The 20,153-nt window shown below is 40.2% G+C and overlaps 2 protein-coding genes across 6 annotated transcripts; both read left to right on the top strand.

Moving 5' to 3' along the window:
- The first annotated feature begins 2,017 nt into the window (after positions 1-2,017).
- Positions 2,018-10,360, top strand: ankmy1 (ankyrin repeat and MYND domain containing 1). 5 transcript variants are annotated; one of them, XM_044200625.1, is made up of 20 exons: positions 2,018-2,439; positions 2,660-2,806; positions 2,893-3,087; positions 3,533-3,577; positions 3,660-3,898; positions 4,075-4,291; positions 4,539-4,700; positions 4,830-4,966; positions 5,142-5,751; positions 5,846-6,027; positions 6,144-6,315; positions 6,550-6,690; positions 7,158-7,265; positions 7,407-7,514; positions 7,598-7,720; positions 8,157-8,258; positions 8,683-8,848; positions 8,982-9,087; positions 9,256-9,410; positions 9,684-10,360. In XM_044200625.1, exons 1-20 carry the CDS (start codon positions 2,221-2,223, stop codon positions 9,884-9,886), a joined length of 3,537 nt encoding a protein of 1,178 aa, XP_044056560.1. In that variant the 5' UTR covers positions 2,018-2,220; the 3' UTR covers positions 9,887-10,360. The 5 variants fall into 5 exon arrangements, with proteins under 5 accessions (XP_044056560.1, XP_044056561.1, XP_044056562.1 ...); XM_044200626.1 differs by having other exon boundaries at positions 5,843-6,027; positions 7,170-7,265; XM_044200627.1 differs by having other exon boundaries at positions 2,019-2,439; positions 4,075-4,249; positions 5,843-6,027.
- Positions 10,361-11,641: 1,281 nt separating this feature from the next.
- On the top strand, positions 11,642-16,457 carry LOC122878184 (E3 ubiquitin-protein ligase RNF14-like). The gene is made up of 7 exons (XM_044200634.1): positions 11,642-11,898; positions 12,306-12,436; positions 12,587-13,306; positions 14,446-14,524; positions 14,714-14,926; positions 15,764-15,936; positions 16,134-16,457. Exons 1-7 carry the CDS (start codon positions 11,745-11,747, stop codon positions 16,275-16,277), a joined length of 1,614 nt encoding a protein of 537 aa, XP_044056569.1. The 5' UTR covers positions 11,642-11,744; the 3' UTR covers positions 16,278-16,457.
- Positions 16,458-20,153: the final 3,696 nt, after the last annotated feature.

The raw sequence follows: 20,153 nt of genomic DNA, 5'->3' as shown, positions 1-20,153 counted from the left end.
TTCAACTTGTATTGACCTCAGTCTACTATAAACTAAGAACTCAGGCATGTTGTTGCAATACAAATATTTGCAATATGTTTGCAGCAGGTAAATAGTTTGTTGAAAGAATGATGGTAAAAGCACTTAATCACCCTGGTCCATCAAAACGGCAGTAACTTAATATTCATAACCAAAAGCCCTTTTATATACAGAAAACCACATATTCATTAGAGTCCACAGAGAAGCTGGTGTCCAATGAACATGCTGCACTCATACCTGCTGAACAGACAATGGGTGAACCAAAGATATTATGAGACTTAAGTAATGTTATCAGATCTGCCCTACTTTTCCTATAGGCATTATGCTTTAGTTACATGACGTTTAGATTGTTAACTACATATTCAAGACTAAACCGAATGCATATTTCCTGTCTTTTTTGAAAAGAGAAAACATGAGAGGGGTGTTGAATCTGTGGTGGGGAGGTTTTGTACTGTAAGTAAATGGAACAAACACTATACAGTAGAGTGGATTTATAGAACAAATAAATTGTTTGCACTTATGGTAGAGCCAGAGGGCAGGACACAGATCCTGATCTGATCTGTGAAATACAAACATGTTATTTTTGAGGGTATCATGTTTGTGGGAAGGAGAGCATATCAGAGCTCATCAGATGTGATTAAACTAGAGAGCAGGGTGGCAGCGCACTTTAAATCAGAATCACATTGAATTTGTTTAAGTGTATGCATGCAGTGATAAAACAATTATTTTATAAGTAAAGTTATTTGAATTAATATTATATTTGGAATCCAGAATGATTTTTGTATTATATAAATATAAAATGTTGTGTCTCAGTAATATGTTTAGTAATATTTAGTAAATGTTACTGAACCAATGCTGTAAGTAGCCTAAAAACCATGACAATGACAGTCCTGTTGTTTTATTGCCTGGTGCTGGCTGGTTTTATACTCTTATACTACACACCATTGATTATCTGACCTGCACATTAAATTGGTGGAAAGGTTCAGAGACAGTGTAAAGAAACATTTTTAGCTAGGCTGTGAGAGTACAATAGGTTTTTCTTTAACATGACTTATCAGAACTACAGCATGTTAACATGATTAAGGAGCTGTGAGCGTGAGGATCATTGCAGACCTTCCATGAATTTGAAATTGATTATTGATTTATTACTTTTAGTAAAAACTCCAATTATCCCAAACAACAACATTCAGTTGAATTCAATGTTTACAGCCTTACTAATGCATGTTTACAGTTTCAGCTTCTTCTTGGACACCTAACAATAGTTTTCTGAAGTAGGACATATTGGAGGATAAATAAATAATATAATTACTTCTCAGCAGGGCTCTAATAATGCTGTAATGATAAATATGATGCAACACACTGTAAGCTGAAACCAATGTTTGCATTGTCAGTTAAAGGAAAAAGTGTCAGGTGACATTTTAACACACACACACACACACACACACACAATACCTAACCTTAACCCTTACCCTCAACCTAACCTTAACCTAATTGTAACCTGAACCCTAAAACTAAGTCTTAACCCTCAAAAAGCAGTCTCTACCCATGGGGACACAAGTCTCAATGGGTTAGTGTGCATTCAGGTTAAATATAAGAGCATCTCAAAACCCTCTATTTCTTTTTTAAAATAAGTTGGATATATTATAATAAAAGGGTCCTTTAATACAACAAATCATCCCAAGCCCATGATATAAGTCCTTTTTAATCCTTTAATCCTTTTTTATTTCCTCCTTTTTAAAGCTATGGCATTTTTGATGAATGATTAAACTTAACTAAATTGAGAAATTTGTTCAATTTAAGGGATAAAATAGGATGGGTTTATGTGTAGTGTATGCCGAAATTTTGCTGGTTTAATTGGTCGACAGAGGGAACTTTATGCTTAAGTAATTTAGCAAAAAAATAGCATCAATGAGACTAAAAATTAAGTGTTTTTTTACAAGGAGATTTAAACTTTTCTTACACTGTCTTTCGTCTGCGCATGCGTGAGAACAACTCCCCCAGCACAGGTTTCTTCTGTTCCCATGACAACCGGCGCTTACAGGAAAGTCAAAACTCAAATCTGACTTCTGACAGCTAACGCAAAAGTTTTATCCTCTAAACACCTTAGTTAGTCGTTCCTGTGACGTTAACTCTAAACTAATTGTTGTTGTACTCAAATGGATTCAGGTGAATGGTTTTCAGAACGGATACGCCCCGGTTAAAATGCTGTCGACCTGGAGAGGTGTTGCGGCTGACCCGGGGCGAGCAGGTGCGGAGCCGGGGGCAGGGAGACAAAGCAACGGCCAGAGAGGAGCACAAATCGGTGACGAGAGACGACAAGGGCTCGGTGTTCAGGAGTGGTCCGACGGATCCAGATATGAGGGGGAATTTGTAAACGGATTCAAACACGGCAACGGAAGATACACCTGGAGAAACGGAGAGGTAATGTGACATTGACATGAAAGAATTAGGCAAAAGATCTCATAAGCGCCCTTTTTCCGCAGTTTAGGTTAGCTAACGATTTCATTTTAGGAATTTATATTTTTGCAAAAATAGACAATAATAGTGAGGTGTTCTGGTATGGTATATCGTGTGTGGATGGCAGAAAGCCAGTCAGTTTGTCCTGAAGTTAAATTTGATGTCCTTGTCTGCTCCTTTTTAGTACTATGAGGGCTCTTTCTACAAAGACTACAGGCATGGGGATGGACTGTACTGCTGGCCCACAGGCCACAAGTTCACTGGCAAGTTCTACCTCAACAGAAAGGAAGGATATGGACAACAACTGTTCCCTGACGGAGTCACCTTTCAGGTAAACTGGATGGATGGATGACAGGCATTTCGATGTTTTTTTTTTAAGTTTATAAATTTCATTAAATAGCAATCCCTTCCTCTCAGGGTTTGTACCACGCTGACCAGAGGTTTGGTCCAGGTGTGGTTAGTTATCCAGATGGGCGAAAGGATGTGGGTCTGTGGCTCGGGGATCGCCTGCTAAAGCTCTGTACCTCTGTAGAAGAGGGCTTTAGCCTGAAGAACTTTCCTGAATATGCTGCCTACATGGACCCAGCTACCACCACCGATTCCCTGACTCAGGTACATGCTGACCACAATCTCACCCACAGGTGAATAGATATGCCAGGCTATAAGATCTGCATTTTCATACATATATTTGGTTTAAAATGTAATGTCTTATTGTTTTTAAAACATTGTTGAGATCCCAGCTTAAATAATGTTTGACCCAGCCAAGAACATGTAAAACATCATACTGCCCCAAACCATCTCTATAAGACACTGAATCATTGTATTTGTTGATTTATTTTTCTCACAGCTACATTTTGTCATCAAGTCTTTATACTTACCAATCCTCCCTGCTGGACAATACTGTATAAGCAAAACATTGTTGTACCAGGAAGTAGAACCTAAATTGTTGGAGACTTTCCTCACACCTGTAAAATATGTAGTGTTTACACAAACAAATATATATACATTTGCAAAATATTCTTAAATTACCTCTCTGCTCCTCTCTTTTCCTTACCAGGCTCCCACTAATGGTCCACAGACAGAAGCCAGGACAGACTCTGAGGTAAAGTACTGCTATAATGACCAACTATATGAGCTTTGCGACTTAACTTGAAACAGATCAATTGATTCCCCATCCTCCTCAGGTGGATACGGACAGAGATCTGCTGTCAGATGAGAATTTTATCCTTCCCACCGACATTGAGAGCTACTCAACAGATGGTGACCACTTGCCGCTGCCCCCTGGCCGAAGAAGAGAGTTGGATCAACACTTTTATGGCGAGCTGTGGGTGCCAGACGCTTATCCACATCAAGGCTATGAGCGAGACCCACTCTCCACCCTTCCCTTACAGGCCCGCATGCAGGCTCACATACACAAACACAGGTCAGACATACATCAAAAAAGTGTTGTTTGAGTATTGGTACTAAAACACACTGTACTGGCACCAGTATTGAATAAAAGAAAAAGACACTACATCATGTACAGGTATAACTGCAAACACTTTTGCAAGCAAACTGAAATAATATGTGCTAATATTTATGCATTTATGTGTCTCTCAGACTACATGCTGAAAATGTGGAATGGGACGTGGCAGCTGTTCTCTCTTTGAGCAGGGAAAATTTTGGTCCTAAAGGGCCTTTGGAAGTCAGTTCAGAGTTGTTGATCCAGCATGCCTCTCGAGGGGAACTGCAGGCTGTGTCGCAGATCCTCCAGACCGGTTTGGTCCACCCTGATGTAACAGATTCACAGGGGCACACTGCAATGATTGCTGCCACAGTAACATATTATTTTAAAAACATTTTTGCCCATTGTGTATTTATTCAGTTTGTCATTCATTTGCTCTTTGATTGGTATCCAACCCAGGTTGGAAAACCTACAACGTAGTCAAATATTCAACAATTACAGTTAACAATTACAACAAAATCAAATAGATAAAGAAATAAAAGATTCAATGGTTTATTCTTTGGTTTTAGTTTCATGTTTTTCTTTCTGACTATTTAGTTTTGTTTCTTATACCTGTCAGATAAACTGCCATAATGATGTGATCCAGCTGTTGTTGGATATGGGTGCTGATATTGACAAATTGAATTGTGAAGGCATGTCTGCCCTGGCTGTGTGCCATGTCCTCTACTACCCTTTTCAGTCTCTGCACACCACTTTGGCTGAACCACCTGCCAACACTCAAGTAAGATTCTACCTAATGTAGTTTTTATCTATATTTCCTCATTGCCTCTTTATCTGTAGTTCACATGTATGAAACCGTGTTTTGTACAGACAGTTGAAATGAAACAACTTGCACTGTATGTGTCATCAGGTTTTGAGGTCTCCATCTGCATGTTGGAACAGTCCCCAGATCAGCCAAGTGGACTTCAATACAGACACACCCAGGTTTAACAACAGACCTCAGACCACTGACACAACCCTGAGCAACCAGAGTCACCTCTCTGATCAGTAGGGGTGTAGCTGACTATGTATTCTGTTAAGCACTGATCTTTCCCTCTATTAAGAACTGAGACAAACCAAGTCGTATTTATAGATTTGTCACTGTCTAGAACAGTGTTACCACCCTTTGATTGGTTATGAAGCTGATGTATTAATTTAAGTTCCCTGTTTGTGGTATTTTCAGGACAGCAGAAGAACTAACAGAGCACATCTTACATCACAGCAGTATAGTGCCCAATGACAAGGAGCTTATCACTGAGTGCTCGCCTGACCTGAATCAGTCTGAGACCCCTGCAGACACTGAAGACCAACAGGAGGAGGAGAGGAAAGAGAAAGAGGGAGAAGAAATGGAAAGAGACTGGAAGGGGACAGAGGGAGAGGGAAAGGTTAGAGAGAGAGAAGACAGGTTCAGGAGGGAGGATGAGAAAGAGAGCAAAGGGGAAGAAAGAGAGATAGAGTGCAGATGTGATCAAACGTGGGAAATTGGAGAAAGTGAGCTAAAAGAGAAGGAAAGAGAATTTAAGAAGAGAGAAAAGAATGAGGAAGATGTTGAGCTTGGTGAGAGGAGAGACACAGAGTCAAGAAAAGAGAATATGGAAGTGAGGGAGGAGGTTGAGGAAGATGTGGAGAAGGGAGTAAGGAATATTCATGAAGAGGATGTAAAGGAGAGAGAAGAGAGAGGAAGTGAGGACGTGCCTGGTGTGGAGCGCTCCATTCAGGTGTTGGATGGTCACATTGCACTGGGCAGCGTGCAGTGGAAGGAATGTCGAGCTAAGACAGCAGGACGAGTTCAGGTATAAAGCAAAGAGATCCCATCCTATAATTGGTTTGATAAGTTGGTACTTGTCTGAACTCACTGGTTTCCACTCAACTCTCTGTCTGCAGCAGGGCAACGACAAAGAATTGACCCAAAAACCGACCTTTGACTCTGCCTGCTCCGTCAGCAGCTATAACATCCAGGTCACAGAGGAAGTGATGCAGCGCTCTGCAGAAGCTCTGAGTCGCACAGGGATTCCTCAGCGCTCTGACACACAGGAGACTGTACGCAAAATGGCTGCCATGAAAACTGAGTCAGTTCTGTTTACCTCTGTCCTGCTTTTTCCTGTGCTGTTTGTTCTGTTCTGATGACACTGATTTTGTTTGTGTATCTGTGTAAATGTTGTGTGTTGTTTGCCCATCTGACCAGACACCGTGTTCGTTTGAACACTCTGCAGCTGTTATTGGAACGGGGAGCTGACCCCAACGTATCCAGAGTCCCCATGCTTGCCCTCTTTTTAGCCATCATGGCGGCTGACGCTGAGGCCGTCAAGAGACTGCTACTGTGTGGAGCTCGCACTGACATTCCCCTTCCACCTGAGGCAGGAACTTTTTTTTAATTTTTACTTATGGAAGGAATTTCTTTGGTTACAAACGTTATCTAAGTTCTGTTTATTTAGGGCCTCTTTTGTGATACATTTTTTAGTAAGTTTAAACTAAATTATTGGGAGGGGGATACACGTTTGTTGAGATATCTCAAAACAACAAACGCACAGAAAACAAAATGAGAGCATCCATCATTTCCATAACTCCTCAACCTCTCATCCATTTTGTAGAAGAAAGGCCTGTATCCCCTGCATGTAGCTGCAGCACTCCCAGGTCCAGCAGGTCCCAGAATCACAGAGTTGCTGCTCCATGCTGTCACTGACCCAGACGCACAGGCATGCGACCAGAACGAGATCTATGAACCAGATAAGGTGAGTGTGTTTTTGACCTTTTTTAAAGGTACAGTTCACCCCAAAATCAAAAATACATATGTTCCCTCTTACCTGTAGTGCTATTTATCCATCTAGATTGTTTTGGTATGAGTTGCCAAGTTTTGTAGATATTGGCCATAGAGATGTCTGCCTTTTTTTAAAATATTGGACTATATGGCACTCGGCTTGTGGTGCTCAAAGTGCCAAAACAAAATACATTTAATGACAAATTTCACAATTGACAAATGTATTTTTTGGCACTTTGAGCACTACAAGCCGAGTGCAATGTAATCCATTGCATTCAAAAAAGGCAGACATCTCTATGGCCGATATCTCCAAAACTCGGCAACTCACACATCTAGATGGATAAATAGCACTACAGGTAAAGGGTGAACTGTCCCTTTAAGCTTTTTAAGGACAATTACTACTAATTGTGAGAGAAGAGTTTCAGTGTGACATTTTTACAGATTTTCATGAAGGCCCAGGAACCACTGAGCACCAATAAGAGCTCACACCTCAAAGAAGGGGGCCGAACGGCACTGCACGTGGCCTGCCAGAGGGACAGTGACTACCGGGTCAGTACATGCTGTACATGCACACACTCACACCTATACACACCATCACTGATGAAACCTTCCACAAAAGGCATGACGTTTTCTCAGAACATCAGTGTGGTCTATTTAAATGACTTGTGTGGGGGTTTTTTTTTTTTGCAGAATGCCAGTAAGGTGGTAGCCCTCCTGCTCTCCCACAGAGCCAGCACAGATCTCCTCTGGAGTGGACACTCACCTCTCTCCCTGGCTATAGCAACTGGGAATGACCTGGTAGGCCCCCCCTCCCACACACACACACATACATGCGTACAAGACCTCACTTTGTCCTGGACCTGTTCCTTTTCCCTGGCCAGGCAGTGGAGGAGCTGTTGAACGGAGGTACAAATCCCAACATCCCCCTCGGCTGCAGGGTGGGCAGCGCCCTCTGTGCCCTTGCCAACATCAACTACCACTTAGGTGGCAACAGAGCTAAGCTGGTACACACCCAAGCACATTCACTTTCAGCACATACAGTCAATTTATTTAGCAGCTGTCTTTAGGCACAGTGACATTTGTCAGACATTTCTAAATTTCCAGAATGAATCTGCCCAATAACTTGACCGTGGTGACAATGTTTATTTTTGATTGTTTGTTCATCTCCTCACTTGTTTTCATGCGCACTTGTTTTTGTCTGTATACAGGTGTGTAAAGATTATTTTTCATTGAGAATGTGAATCTGAAACACCCAGATCCAAAGTCATTCTCTTTCATAAGTTACATCCCAAAACAATACAGACTTAACTGTTTTCTTGGTGGCTTCAAATGAGTCAGATTTGATTTAACTCCAAAAACATTGTTGAAATGGTTGTATCCCTCTATGCTGAGTCATTTAAAAGTATAAGGTTGAATTGTGTGTGTGTGTCTTTGATGTAGTTGGACATGTTAGCTAAGGCTGGTGCCGACATCTTGATGCCAGTTACGGTGGGTGATGTTGTGGGAACCGCAGTTGACTATGCATACTACTCCTTCAACCAGGTAACACACCAACTGTAAAAACACCGTAAGCATTTCAGTAAAATTTAGTCACATACAGAATCCTTTCAATAAATCATATTTTTGTAAACATTATAAGGATTAGTTTTTGTTGAGACTGTGTCAGAGAGTTGTTGATTCGACTTTGTGCTTCTTTTTGAAGCCATAGTTAGTGGTAGAGTTGCACTGGACTGCATTTATATTGACAGGTGTCACGTGTGCCAGTAGTGGTGGACGCAGGTTGGTTCAGTTGAATAATCTCCTCTGACACATTTTAAACAAACATTATAGAGTATACACTTGCACTCATACACAGACAGAAAAATGGCATGGAGTAGTTTTTTGTTTTGTTTACTTATTTCTTTGCTGGATAATTTCATCGGAATAGCTGTCTGTGACAGTGACTATGATATATGTTACTATTTAGGACTTGTGTATTGCCAACACTCCCTTCCATGCTCTAAACATGCGGGAGAGGGAAACATTCAAAGCACGGCGCCAACTGCTGAGCATGATGGGAGATCTGCTGAGACACACTGCCGACCAGAGGGAGAGAGAGAATTTAGAGAGAGAACATCACCTCACAATGACTAGTCAGTACAATGTATTTGTGTTTTTTGAAGGCAAAAAAATGTGACTATTTTGTGTTTTTGAGTATGCCTGTAAATCATAGTGTGTGTGTGTGTGTGTGTGTGTGTGTGTGTGTGTACTGTATTTATGTAACAGGTACCAGTAGCACAGAGAGGTTTGTGTACATGGGTGCCGGTGCCATTGCCTCAAACGTGCCCCTCCCCAGCTGTGAAAGTCTACCACCCATAACAGAAAAACACAGGTACATATACACACACATTCATGTAAGGCTCCTGCATATTGTCCCTTTTCTTTTTCTATTCCCTCTCATTTAAACTTGTACTTTGTCCAACTCAGAATCAAATTTTAGTCCGTTACACAAAATCTTCCAGGTGCCTGTTTCCAACTCTATGTGTGAATCTTTTCTTAGGAAACCAGTGTTTAAGTTCTGCTATCACTGCGGTCGCTCTGTGTCCGTGAAGCTGACTGCTTGTAGCCGCTGCCACAAGGTCTTCTACTGCTCCGGGACCTGCAAACTGAAAGCATGGAATGAAAGACATAAGGAAGAGTGTATCCGGGTGTCAGGTGGGAATCAGGGCCTCTGCATTCAACAGCACCCAAGCATCAGTCCCCAAACCCTACCCCAGGAGCGCTGAAACTCAGACCAGGAATTTCACTAAATAAGCTTTTAATAAAATGATAATGTATAACTTTGTCATAGTGTTTTGAATCTGTGATATCTGTAGGAAATGTAGTTATGCTTTGGATGATGTACAATATCTGGGAAATACTAATTTGGTTTTATCTTTTGGATGAACAGAGCATAAATACCTTGTCTATCTGTCTTTCTCAATCCAGCATCTTCTGATGGCATCCAGAAGAATGTTGTGTTTAAATCCCAAAGAGGCCCCAGGCCCTTGGCTGTCATGTTGAAAACCAAAACAGTCCCAAGGCCCATGAGTGTCAAGTTGAAATCCCAAAGAGTCCCCCAGCCCTTGAGCATGGCAGAGAAGGTCTTGGAGAGCCAAGTCAACCTGAAGGAAAACTACAGCTACAACTGATGAATACTGAAATTTCACACACTCTGTCGCACCATTTCTTTCTCTGATTCTGAGTCTTTCTTTATATATTTGGCTGAATGGTGATGACAGTATTTTCTGACATAATGATTTCTCTTTGGCATATTCATATCTGTAAGTTTACAATATGTTATAGTATTGTAATAATAATGTAATAATGGCTGCATTTACACAGAATGAATCCAGTGGGAACCAGGGTCAGATTTTGGCATATGACTTCTTTTATATCTAAATGTTTTGACTAATGCTATTAGCTATGTTAATCTTCACTTCACAGTATTCTCTGGCTGATTTTTGAATGAATAAGTTAAAAGTATAGCCAAGAAAAAAATTAACTCAAGTTCCACTTTTCCAGTGCTTTCAATTGCATCTTGTGGTCTTTATCAGCAATTTCATGGCTACTGTTCCCAATGTCAAGCATTAACTTTTAAGATGAAGTTAAAAGTGTTTCTATATGATTGTTTTCCTCATCCTGTTTGTATACTGATCACTCGGATCCAGCATCTTTTTTGCCTTGGCCAGTCTGCCCATTCCCTGCTACTTATGGACTATAATAGTCATGTACTTATGCATCACCCTACCTTCTCTTAATCTAGCATTGCAAATGTAAGTGTTACACACATTTAGGCTAGTTATTGTTAATGGATATTATTGGATGATGTTGGTAGCAAGAGGTTGATTCATAATGCTTTAAGTGACCCTGTGAATGTTTTCTAGCACCACCATCAGGCCACGTTTTCCACTTGATGGCAACACACAAAATACATTGGCAACTGACAATGCCAGTGTATTTTGGTTATATCAAGTTCTTATGATTTGCGGTGTAATGAACAATGAACAATTTACTTAAGTAAAAGTATGAGTACAACAATGTAAGAACACCCTAATACCCCAATAAGTCCTGCATTCAAAATGTTACAGGTAAAGGTAAAAGTACAGAAGTATTATAGGTGATTTGTATTTAAAGTATCAAAAGTAAAAGTACTTGCTCTGCAGAGAAGACCCCCTGTGACTGATATATTATTATATATGACATTATTAGATTGTTAATACTGATACAACAATGTGCAAGCAGCATTTTACTGCTGTAGCTCCAGGGTGGAGCGAGTTTTAACTACTTTATATACTGTTAGGTATTTTAGCTCAGTGGTTCCCAACCAAGGGGTTGGGCCCCCTCAAAGGGACACAAGATAAAATTGAGGGGTCTTGATTTGAGTAAGAAGAAAAAAACTGCATTCACAAATTTAATCTAATTTTAATCTTTGCTTTTTTTGTTAAATATTGGATAATTTTCCCTCTTTGTGGCTCACACTTTTATTTAAATGAAACCATCTGAGAAGTCTAGAGGGTCACAGGCCAAAACTGTTTTATCTTTAACAATGCATTGTGGTTTATAAGATTATCTTGTGTTTTTTTTTAATGTAAAATCTTAATCAGAAAAGTAGCTTGTAACTACAACTGTCAAATAAATGTAGTGGAGTAAAAACTACAATATTTCCCCCTGAAATGTAGTGGATTATAAAGTTACACAAAATGGAAATACAATGCAATACAAATACAACTCAAATACATCTTTGTGATTGGATATCACACAGATCTTCATAACAACATTATAATAAATTGTTCATTTGTGCAAAGAAAGGTGTTTTTAACGTGATTTCCATAAATGGCACATGGTGTGCCCTGTTTTGCATAATACTAACAGCAGCACTGTCAGGTGAGGTTGCTCGTGTTTGCATCATACAGATGAGTCAACAGAGGGACGGGCAACAGACCGGGAGCAGGCCGCCATCGTTGCGAGGAGGAAGTGAAGTTTGTTGCAGTGTTGGGGACAGGAGGTATGATTGCGGACATGGTGGAGCAGGAAGACGAACTGCTCGCTCTCCATAGTATCTTTGGATCGGAGGAGTTCGTCCGGGATGAGTCGAAGTCTGCCGGAGAAATCCGAGTATCTGTTGAGCTTCCTGCAGACTTCACTGTGGTTCTGAAAGAAGGTAAATAAAACCGACTAGATCTGATTAGATTGGATTTTATTGTCCCAGAGGGAGATTTATTTTCAACGCCAGTACAACATGGAAACATACAAATACAAACAGAAGATATATATGGACAAAAAACCTACATAAAATCTTAATGTCTACACTCAGATCTCAGCACACAACAGATAGTGTGTTGACTAGAGAAACATGTTATTGACACGAATAGAAGGGTGTCGATTACAACAGCATGTTGAGGAGCTGTAACTGTACGAAATATGTCTGAATTTGCTTGCATGGGAAACTAAATGAAACACACTGTATGGCCTTTCCTATAAACAAAATAATTTTGGAACGATTTTATTACAATATGTCACAAAAGTATGTATTTGGTCATGTTGTCTTATTGTGTTTTTTGTCCTAAGGTGAAACGCTGAGGCAGTATGAGATATCATTCCTTCCACCTCTGCTTCTGACCTTTGAACTCCCCGAGGACTACCCATCCTCCTCCCCTCCCTCCTTCACCCTCACCTGCAGCTGGCTGACGCACACACAGGTAATCAGTAGAGGCAACGTGGGTCAACTAAAACATTATTAGTCACATTTACAACCTGCCAGTGTGTGTCACAAAGACAGAGAGACATGAATGCAGATTGCAGAGGGTCAATACAGATTACATCAGTCTATTTGCCCTCTCCTCCTGCAGCTCACTGCACTGGGGGCTCAGCTCACTGATCTCTACCAGGCCACTGGAGGCGCTGTGGTGCTCTTTTCCTGGGTGCAGTTTCTTAAAGAAGATGCCCTCAGGTTCCTGGACATCCATACTCTGCTCGAGCTCCCCTCTGATGAACAGAGCACCCAGTACTATAGCCAGGACTCATTAAATGCTGCACTGTCAGAACCAAATAATAATCAACACACTCCAAAGTCAGAACCCTCAGATAACCAAAGTTGTAATGTCTCAGATCCTTCAACCTCAGACTGGACCAGCACAGACTTGCAGGGAGCTGTGGCATTAGACTCCTGCAAGGCTAATCAGAAAAATTCACCGTTCGACCACAGCAAAGTCCAACTAGATCAAAGTGGACAAGGAGCTGCTTCTCTGCCAATCCACCCCAGAGAATCCCCTCAAAATGAAGACCAAACCCTCTCTGGTCTCTCCCTAACTCCGTCACAAACTCTCCTGTCCCAGCTCTTGATCTATGATGCGGCCCAGAATCGGAAAGCGTTTGCCACCACGGTGTTTGACTGTGGTGTGTGTTTTATGGGCTGGCTCGGTTCGGTGTGTGTGCAGTTGCCTGAGTGTGGCCACATCTTCTGCCAGACCTGTCTCGCCCAGTTCTGTAAGCTCCAGATAACAGAGGGGAACGTCCAGGGTGTCATCTGTCCTCAGGCAGACTGCACTGCAACCCCTACACCTGCACAGGTACAGTCCTGGCCGGTCCGTCTGTTCTCTCTGCCAACTACAGCTTCTTTCTGGAGGTCTTTCACATGTTTTGAGGCTTTGGGATGCTGGGCAAGGTTTAGAGCTGTGCTGAAAGAACTTTAGTAAAAGTAGCAATACTACAATTTGAAAATCAATGTCAAGTAAAATGACTGCATTCAAATTTTGAAGTAAAAGTACAGAAGTATTACTTAAATGTACTTAAAGTATCAAAAGTAAAAGTACTAAAAATGCATATTGGAGTTTATCATATCATTGGATCATTATTATTGATGCAGTAGCATGTAAGTAGCCTTTTAATGCTGCAGGTGGTTGAGCTGAAACACATTTTAGCTACTTTATATATAGTGTTAGGGATTTTCATCTATAACAATGCTTTATGTTTTATAAAATTATGTGTTTTGTATAATAATATTGGTTATACTTGGATAGACCTCCTACAGAGTAGACAGTATTGTAACATTTCAACTGTTACGCTGTTGTTTGTAGATGTTTAATAGATTATCAATAAAGTATATGTGACAATTCATGAACGTACCCTAACCAAGATGTTTTTTTGTGGCTAAAACTAACCAAACCTTTAGTTGTGATACAACCTCAACTAATAAGCTGTTCTGTTAAAAATGTTAAAAATACTCTATCTATAAACTATCTGTAGGCAGGCTATCCAAATAAAGTGTAACCAATATTTTCAATGTTAATAACTAGTTAACTATAGCTGTTTAAATAAATGTAATGGAGTAAAAAATACAATATTTTCCCTCTAAAATGTAGAGGAGTAAAAATATAAAGTAACGCTCAAGTATAGAACAAGTACCTCAAAATTGTACTAAAGTACAGTACTCTCCACCACTGGAGATGTGGCCATGATGTGTACTTACTGACTGTGTACTTGCAGTGTAAAAATAAACTTGGTCAGTGATCTCTGGTGAACAAACTATGTAATGGCAGTACTTTTTCTAAATTTCTGCATATGCATCTTTGGCACTTCTGACATGCAATGTCTTGTTATATGTGGATATAGCCTATACACCAATACCAATATATCTTAGAAAAAGAAATCTCTTGCATTTTACTGACTTCTCTGACACAGTCTTTGTCTGTGTTTCCCTGTTTGGTAGGTGAAGAGTCTGGTAGGGGAGGAGCTGTTCAGCCGCTACGATCGTCTCCTGCTACAAAATACTCTGGACTGTATGCCTGGTGTGTTTCCCTTATATTCCTGGAAAACTGAGGATGTATTCAAAGCCTTTATACATTAGAATTAACAGAGATACAATTATAGCAATTTCTCTGAATTTCTCTACGAAAGTGTGTTGTTTTGTTTGATTAAAAAAATGTGTTAATGGAAGAGTCTCTGCTCATGTCCCTTCTTTTCTCCCCTCCTCTTAGATGTGACGTACTGTCCTCGGCGCTCCTGTGGTTCGGCCGTCATTCAGGAGAAGTCCAGCACTGCAGCAATGTGCTCTGTGTGTGGCTTTGCCTTCTGTGTCACCTGCAGAAAGACATACCATGGTGCAGATGACTGTCAGGGAAAGCAGAACACGAACAAACTGACAGAAAAAGACTCACAGCAAGCCCGTATAGACCTGCCACAGTCACAAGGTATACAAGCACACGCTTGTGTTTTTGTATTTATTTAGAATCAAATTATTATTTTTTTAATTGGAAAACTCCAAAAGTGTTTATCTGCTTATCTGGAAATGGCACGGTGACACATTCTTAATATTACAATTGTGCATTAATGTTACAGTATAAGTCACCCATGAGTCATTATGACATGGCTGTGGCAGTAATTTCTTAGAAACAAGAAAAAAGTCTGAAACAAAAGAACTATTACTATTATTATAACTAGAACTACTATAATATTTTATGACAATATTCAGTAAGAAGAAAAACAGGAAGTGGCATGTGAATATTTTATACCTAAACTTAACTTTGTTTTGTTTAAAAGAAAATAAAAAAGATATATATATATATTTCTCAGTACTTAAAAGGAGGAAGCAGAACAAGTAGTGTAGAGATGTCCCGATATTAAGTCTCATATCAATGTCTTGCTCCTTTTTTGCATAAGTGAATCAGCATTTTTGGAGGATTAAAGCTACTTTTCATCCCTTAGAAGTAGTGCAGAAATGATAAGTCAATTAATTGTTTAGACAATCAACAGAAGCAACTATTCTGATCATCGTTTAAGTCATTTTTCAAGCAAAAATGCTTAAAATCCCCTAGTTCCAGCTTTCAGTTGTGAGGATTTGCTGCTTTTCTTTGTCTTTTGTGATCGTAAATTTAATATCTTTGGGTTTTGGACTGTTGGTCATACAAAACAATAATTTGAAGATGTCACGTTGGACTTCCTGGATTGAATGTTGAGTTTGTGTGGATGCAGATGTGTCTCGATGTGTATCTGACACAGTGCTCTGTGTTGCTGTGTGTGTGTCTCAGAGGGGATACAAGCTCTGTTGGACGACTATGCCAGAGGCAGTAAGCAGAGGCAGCAACTCCTGGAGAGCCGATACGGCCGCAAGATACTGCAGGTCACTGTGGAGGAGTGTCTGAGTGAGGACTGGATGGCCTTCAATAGCAAGAACTGTCCTCACTGCTTCTGCAGAATACAGGTATTTATTTATTCATTTATTAGCACTTATTTGCACACGTACACATGAACTCATGAGCACAGACAGTCATGTGTTTCCAGATTTACATTTCTTTATAGAACAAAAAGTGACAGAACGTTACACACCTGTTGTTTTTCTGACTGTTTTAGACCTCTGTGTCTTTGCTAATACACATGTTGTTGTGTTGTGTGTTGTAGAAGGACGGAGGATGTAACATGATGATGTGCTCTCGGTGTAGACAGCGGTTCTGCTGGGCCTGCCTCACCCGACTGCCAACAAAGCGTGCAGGCACTCACTTTGTGGACAGTCCCTGCTCAATCTACCAATACCACCCGACCTAGTGCTTCGGCTACTTTTACCGCCAGCCACTGGCTACCAGCCACGGAGGGAATAAAGTTTTGCATGTGTTATGCTATGTTCAAATCTGTTTGATTTAAAAGTGCACTTTTAACAGACACCTGGCAATGCACATGAATGCAAATGCGTAAAAAAACAAAATAAAAAAACCCGAGGATGTGGAACACGTTTTCAAACAGCTATCATCTCAACACAGTTCGAATCTGTACACTATAAACATTGAAGGCTGTATGGTCTTTTGCTACAGACAGGCCAACAAACTAATTTAGTCACAGTTTATACAAACAAGCCAGATGCCACATTAGTTTCACTGTCAGAAATTATAATTCTAAAACTAAATATTTAACATCTTAATATCACTGATTTCTACTGAAGCTTTACTTTCATTCACAAAATCACATCATGTGTCATACTGTACCATGACCACTAGAGGGCGCAAAATAATAAGAATTACAAAACAGCTTGGGTATACTCACGTAACTTTACAAGAGATCCATTTTGGTTCTGTCAAGAAATGCATTTTGCGTCAAAACATGCTTTATCATTCAGTGCATTAGTGAAAACTGATATGTTATTTACGGACACAAAGATGAATAATCTATGAAAGAAAATCCCCCACTGTGCCTTTTTGAACCAAGTCAGAGCATTAATACCAAAGCCATACTTCTTCCTCAGTTAGGATTTGGGTACCTAGTGGGGCTGCAATACGATTGTTTATATTATTGATTTTATATTTTATATTTAAATAATTAAAAGTAGCAGACTAAGAAAACAGGAAAAATACTCACATTTGAGAGGCTTAAACCAGATAAATTGAATATCAAAATTGTTGCAGTTCACTCTTCTGTTGATTGACTAATTGATTAAGTGGCAAACGTTGCAGCTCCAGTATGTGAGGAATCATTTTTTCAATTTTATCTTACAGCATCTAATGAATTGCTCTACAAGAATTTTAGCTGTGCAATACCTTCACTGCTATAATGTTATAGATAGATAGATTATAGATAGTGAATTTATCCACAGAGAAAATTCAGATGTCACAGCAGCAGTACATGAACGAACCACACAGTACAAAGAAAATGCAAAAACAAATCAATCACATAAAGTACTAACATAAAAGTAACGTATGTGTATGCATACAAGTATGCAAATTGCTGTGTTCAAAATTAATGTAAGTATAAGGTATAAGTTAAAGAGTTACAGAGATGTATTGCACTGTGCCAGAAATGACAGAAAATTGTATCATAAAGTCCAATTAGCAAGTCCAGTAAGACCTCAGCAGGCTCCTAGTCCACTGACATTCACACTGCGACAAAGCAGGGATGAGTTATACAAAACTGAGACAAAATTGCGCTGTAAAATTGTAAAGGTAGAATATTTTGTGGGACTGAACAGTGGCTTTGTTGGTTTAACTGTTCTTATTTTTATCAGCAAATGTCATCTGCGTCACCCTGCAGGTAGTTATTGGGTGTTTTGCGTCCACTCACTGATTGATTTCCTGTTTTTGAAACATTTCCCTCCCTTTCTCCACTGTTCTGTCATAACAGTGAAACAAAGACCACTGTTGCATGTCCCCAGGCTGTCTGAGACACGATCGGAAATCTACAGCTGTCTTTCATATTAAGCCAGAAAATTCTGGCCCTCCCTATTGCTGTCTCTCTTTGTGTGTGTGAGTGTGTGTGTGTGTGTGTGTGTTCCTGTGTCTCTTCCAGGAAAAATCATGTTTCCACACAGGGGTCATCACTTCCTCCTAAATGTCTAAACAACTGTTTGCCTTACTGACCCACAGTCCTCTAGCTGGGCCTGGAGGACTGGAACTGGGGGACTGGGCAAGTCTTTGTGGTTGTCAAGCCTCTTTGGTGGTACATGTGAGATAGAAAATACAAATGAAAAGAAAAGGCACAAGAAAAGAATAATAATATCAAAGCACAAAGCACAGCAATTAACCCATCGAAAATACAAGGGGCCACAAAACAAAACAAAAAATGACAAGTTAAATTGGGAAGAAATAAGGGGTTTGTCCAGGGAGCGAAATCTGATTGACCACCCCAGGTGCCACCCCATTATTCTAAACTATGATTGGCTATCTACCCAGTCAGAGGAGGGACCTTAGTTCGAACCATCTGTTTGACGAGTAAACCAGATTTTTGTTTCGTTTATAGGTGCAATCCAGCCTTAAACTTGAGAGGCAGCAATGGAGTAGTGCCTAGCCGGCAGATATTGGTTTGATTGGGAGCTGTATTTTTGAAAGTGCATATTTTTGTTTTGTATGTAGCCTACTTTTGGAGAATTGTCTTTCTGGCAATTTCTTCTTTGCAAACAAGTTTCAGCTCATTGTTTAGCTGTCCGACCAGCAATGTTCACTCTCACCCCTCTCATAGTGTTGTTTTCGGCCACAGCAGGCAGCTGTTTTCAGAGAAAAAGCTCTACAAACCCACTGTACACACTACCTGCTCAGCACCAAGCAGCAGCCAGACAAAGTTAGAGACTAGCTGGTGAACATAGTGGAGCATTTAGCTGCTAAAGACCTAGTCACAGTTTGTGCTTCTCACGTATTTGCCTCTGTTTGAGAATCTAAACAAAGATTAAAGATGACAGCCCGCCGGTGGCTAGGATAGGAAACAGAGTTGCAAATTGGGGAATGGGTTAAAAATATGTTTTATGGTGCAGAGACGAAATATTTTTTCATCCAGGTGGTTGGAAGTGTATTTGGGGCTTCTGAAAATACCGCAGGACAGCGGTAAGTGTTTTTGAACGACCATCTAGCTTATTTAAAATTTCACTGGTTAATTATAGAAACTAGTGATTACCTCTGTGACCCAGATGTATGCTAATACATGAGAGGGACAAACAAGGGCTAGAGTCAGATATTTCCCTCAGGAGTTGGTAGAGAAACAGAGCTAAAAGGAGAGTGAATATTGGACCTAAATTCACCAGATGGCGAGACTCCAAATGAATGTTGCTCTGTAACTGCTGGATGTGTAATAAGTAACTGTTTGCTAACAAGTATCAACTTAAAAAGTATGTCAATTTTGTGTTCACAACTTTGCCCATTTGCCCAAAGATTTACCAAAAACATTTAATGTTGCTCCAAAGACTGACCATAGTGCTCAGGGCCTTGTAGGGATTATCAATAATATTAACTATATGGCTCAAATGTACTAGAGTGCAAACCAGTGTCAACACGGGACAATCCTCTGGCTTGGTAGTACACCTAAAGACATCACTCCTGTCACTTATAAAGGACTTTTAAATCCAAACTGAGCTACATGGGGCAGAAAGCTGCTGCTGCGCTGATGACTGCGGTTTGACATTTTCAAACACAATGTACTTGAAAATCCATCACTTGTCAAAGGCAAAACACCTGCATTAAAATCACTGATGGTGCGACAAGCATGAACCCACAGAAAGCAGTGCAGCATCAGTGATTGTGCTTGGATATAACCTTTAAAAAAATGATGGCTGAATTCCATTTAGCTCCTTTGGTTTCAGGGTCCTGATATTGTGAATGTTGGCCATTGTTAATGTTATTAGTGACACCTGTGCTTTCCTTACTGTGACAGGTCCAAAGGCCTATCAGCAACAATCAGCAAGTGTCTCCATGATTTTGTTACTCGATGTCTCTCCAAACTCCTCATGAACAATTACATAAACTAGATGCAAAGGTGCTATCAGACAGACACCTTTCTTTCTTATGAAACTATTGTGGCCAGAACAACTGCCACATTTTTCTGGTCAACGCATCAGAACCAAAGACCAATGGAAGCCCAGAGTGGTGGTGTGTTTATTCAATCGGCTCTATAGGAAGGGTTCATATTGATGTCTGAGTGAAGGAGACAACTGTCAATCATCTACTTGAG

This window comes from Siniperca chuatsi, linkage group LG6, assembly GCF_020085105.1.
Source record: "Siniperca chuatsi isolate FFG_IHB_CAS linkage group LG6, ASM2008510v1, whole genome shotgun sequence".
Classification (NCBI taxonomy): Eukaryota; Metazoa; Chordata; class Actinopteri; order Centrarchiformes; family Sinipercidae; genus Siniperca; species Siniperca chuatsi.
This window is presented reverse-complemented; position numbering and strand designations above follow the sequence as displayed.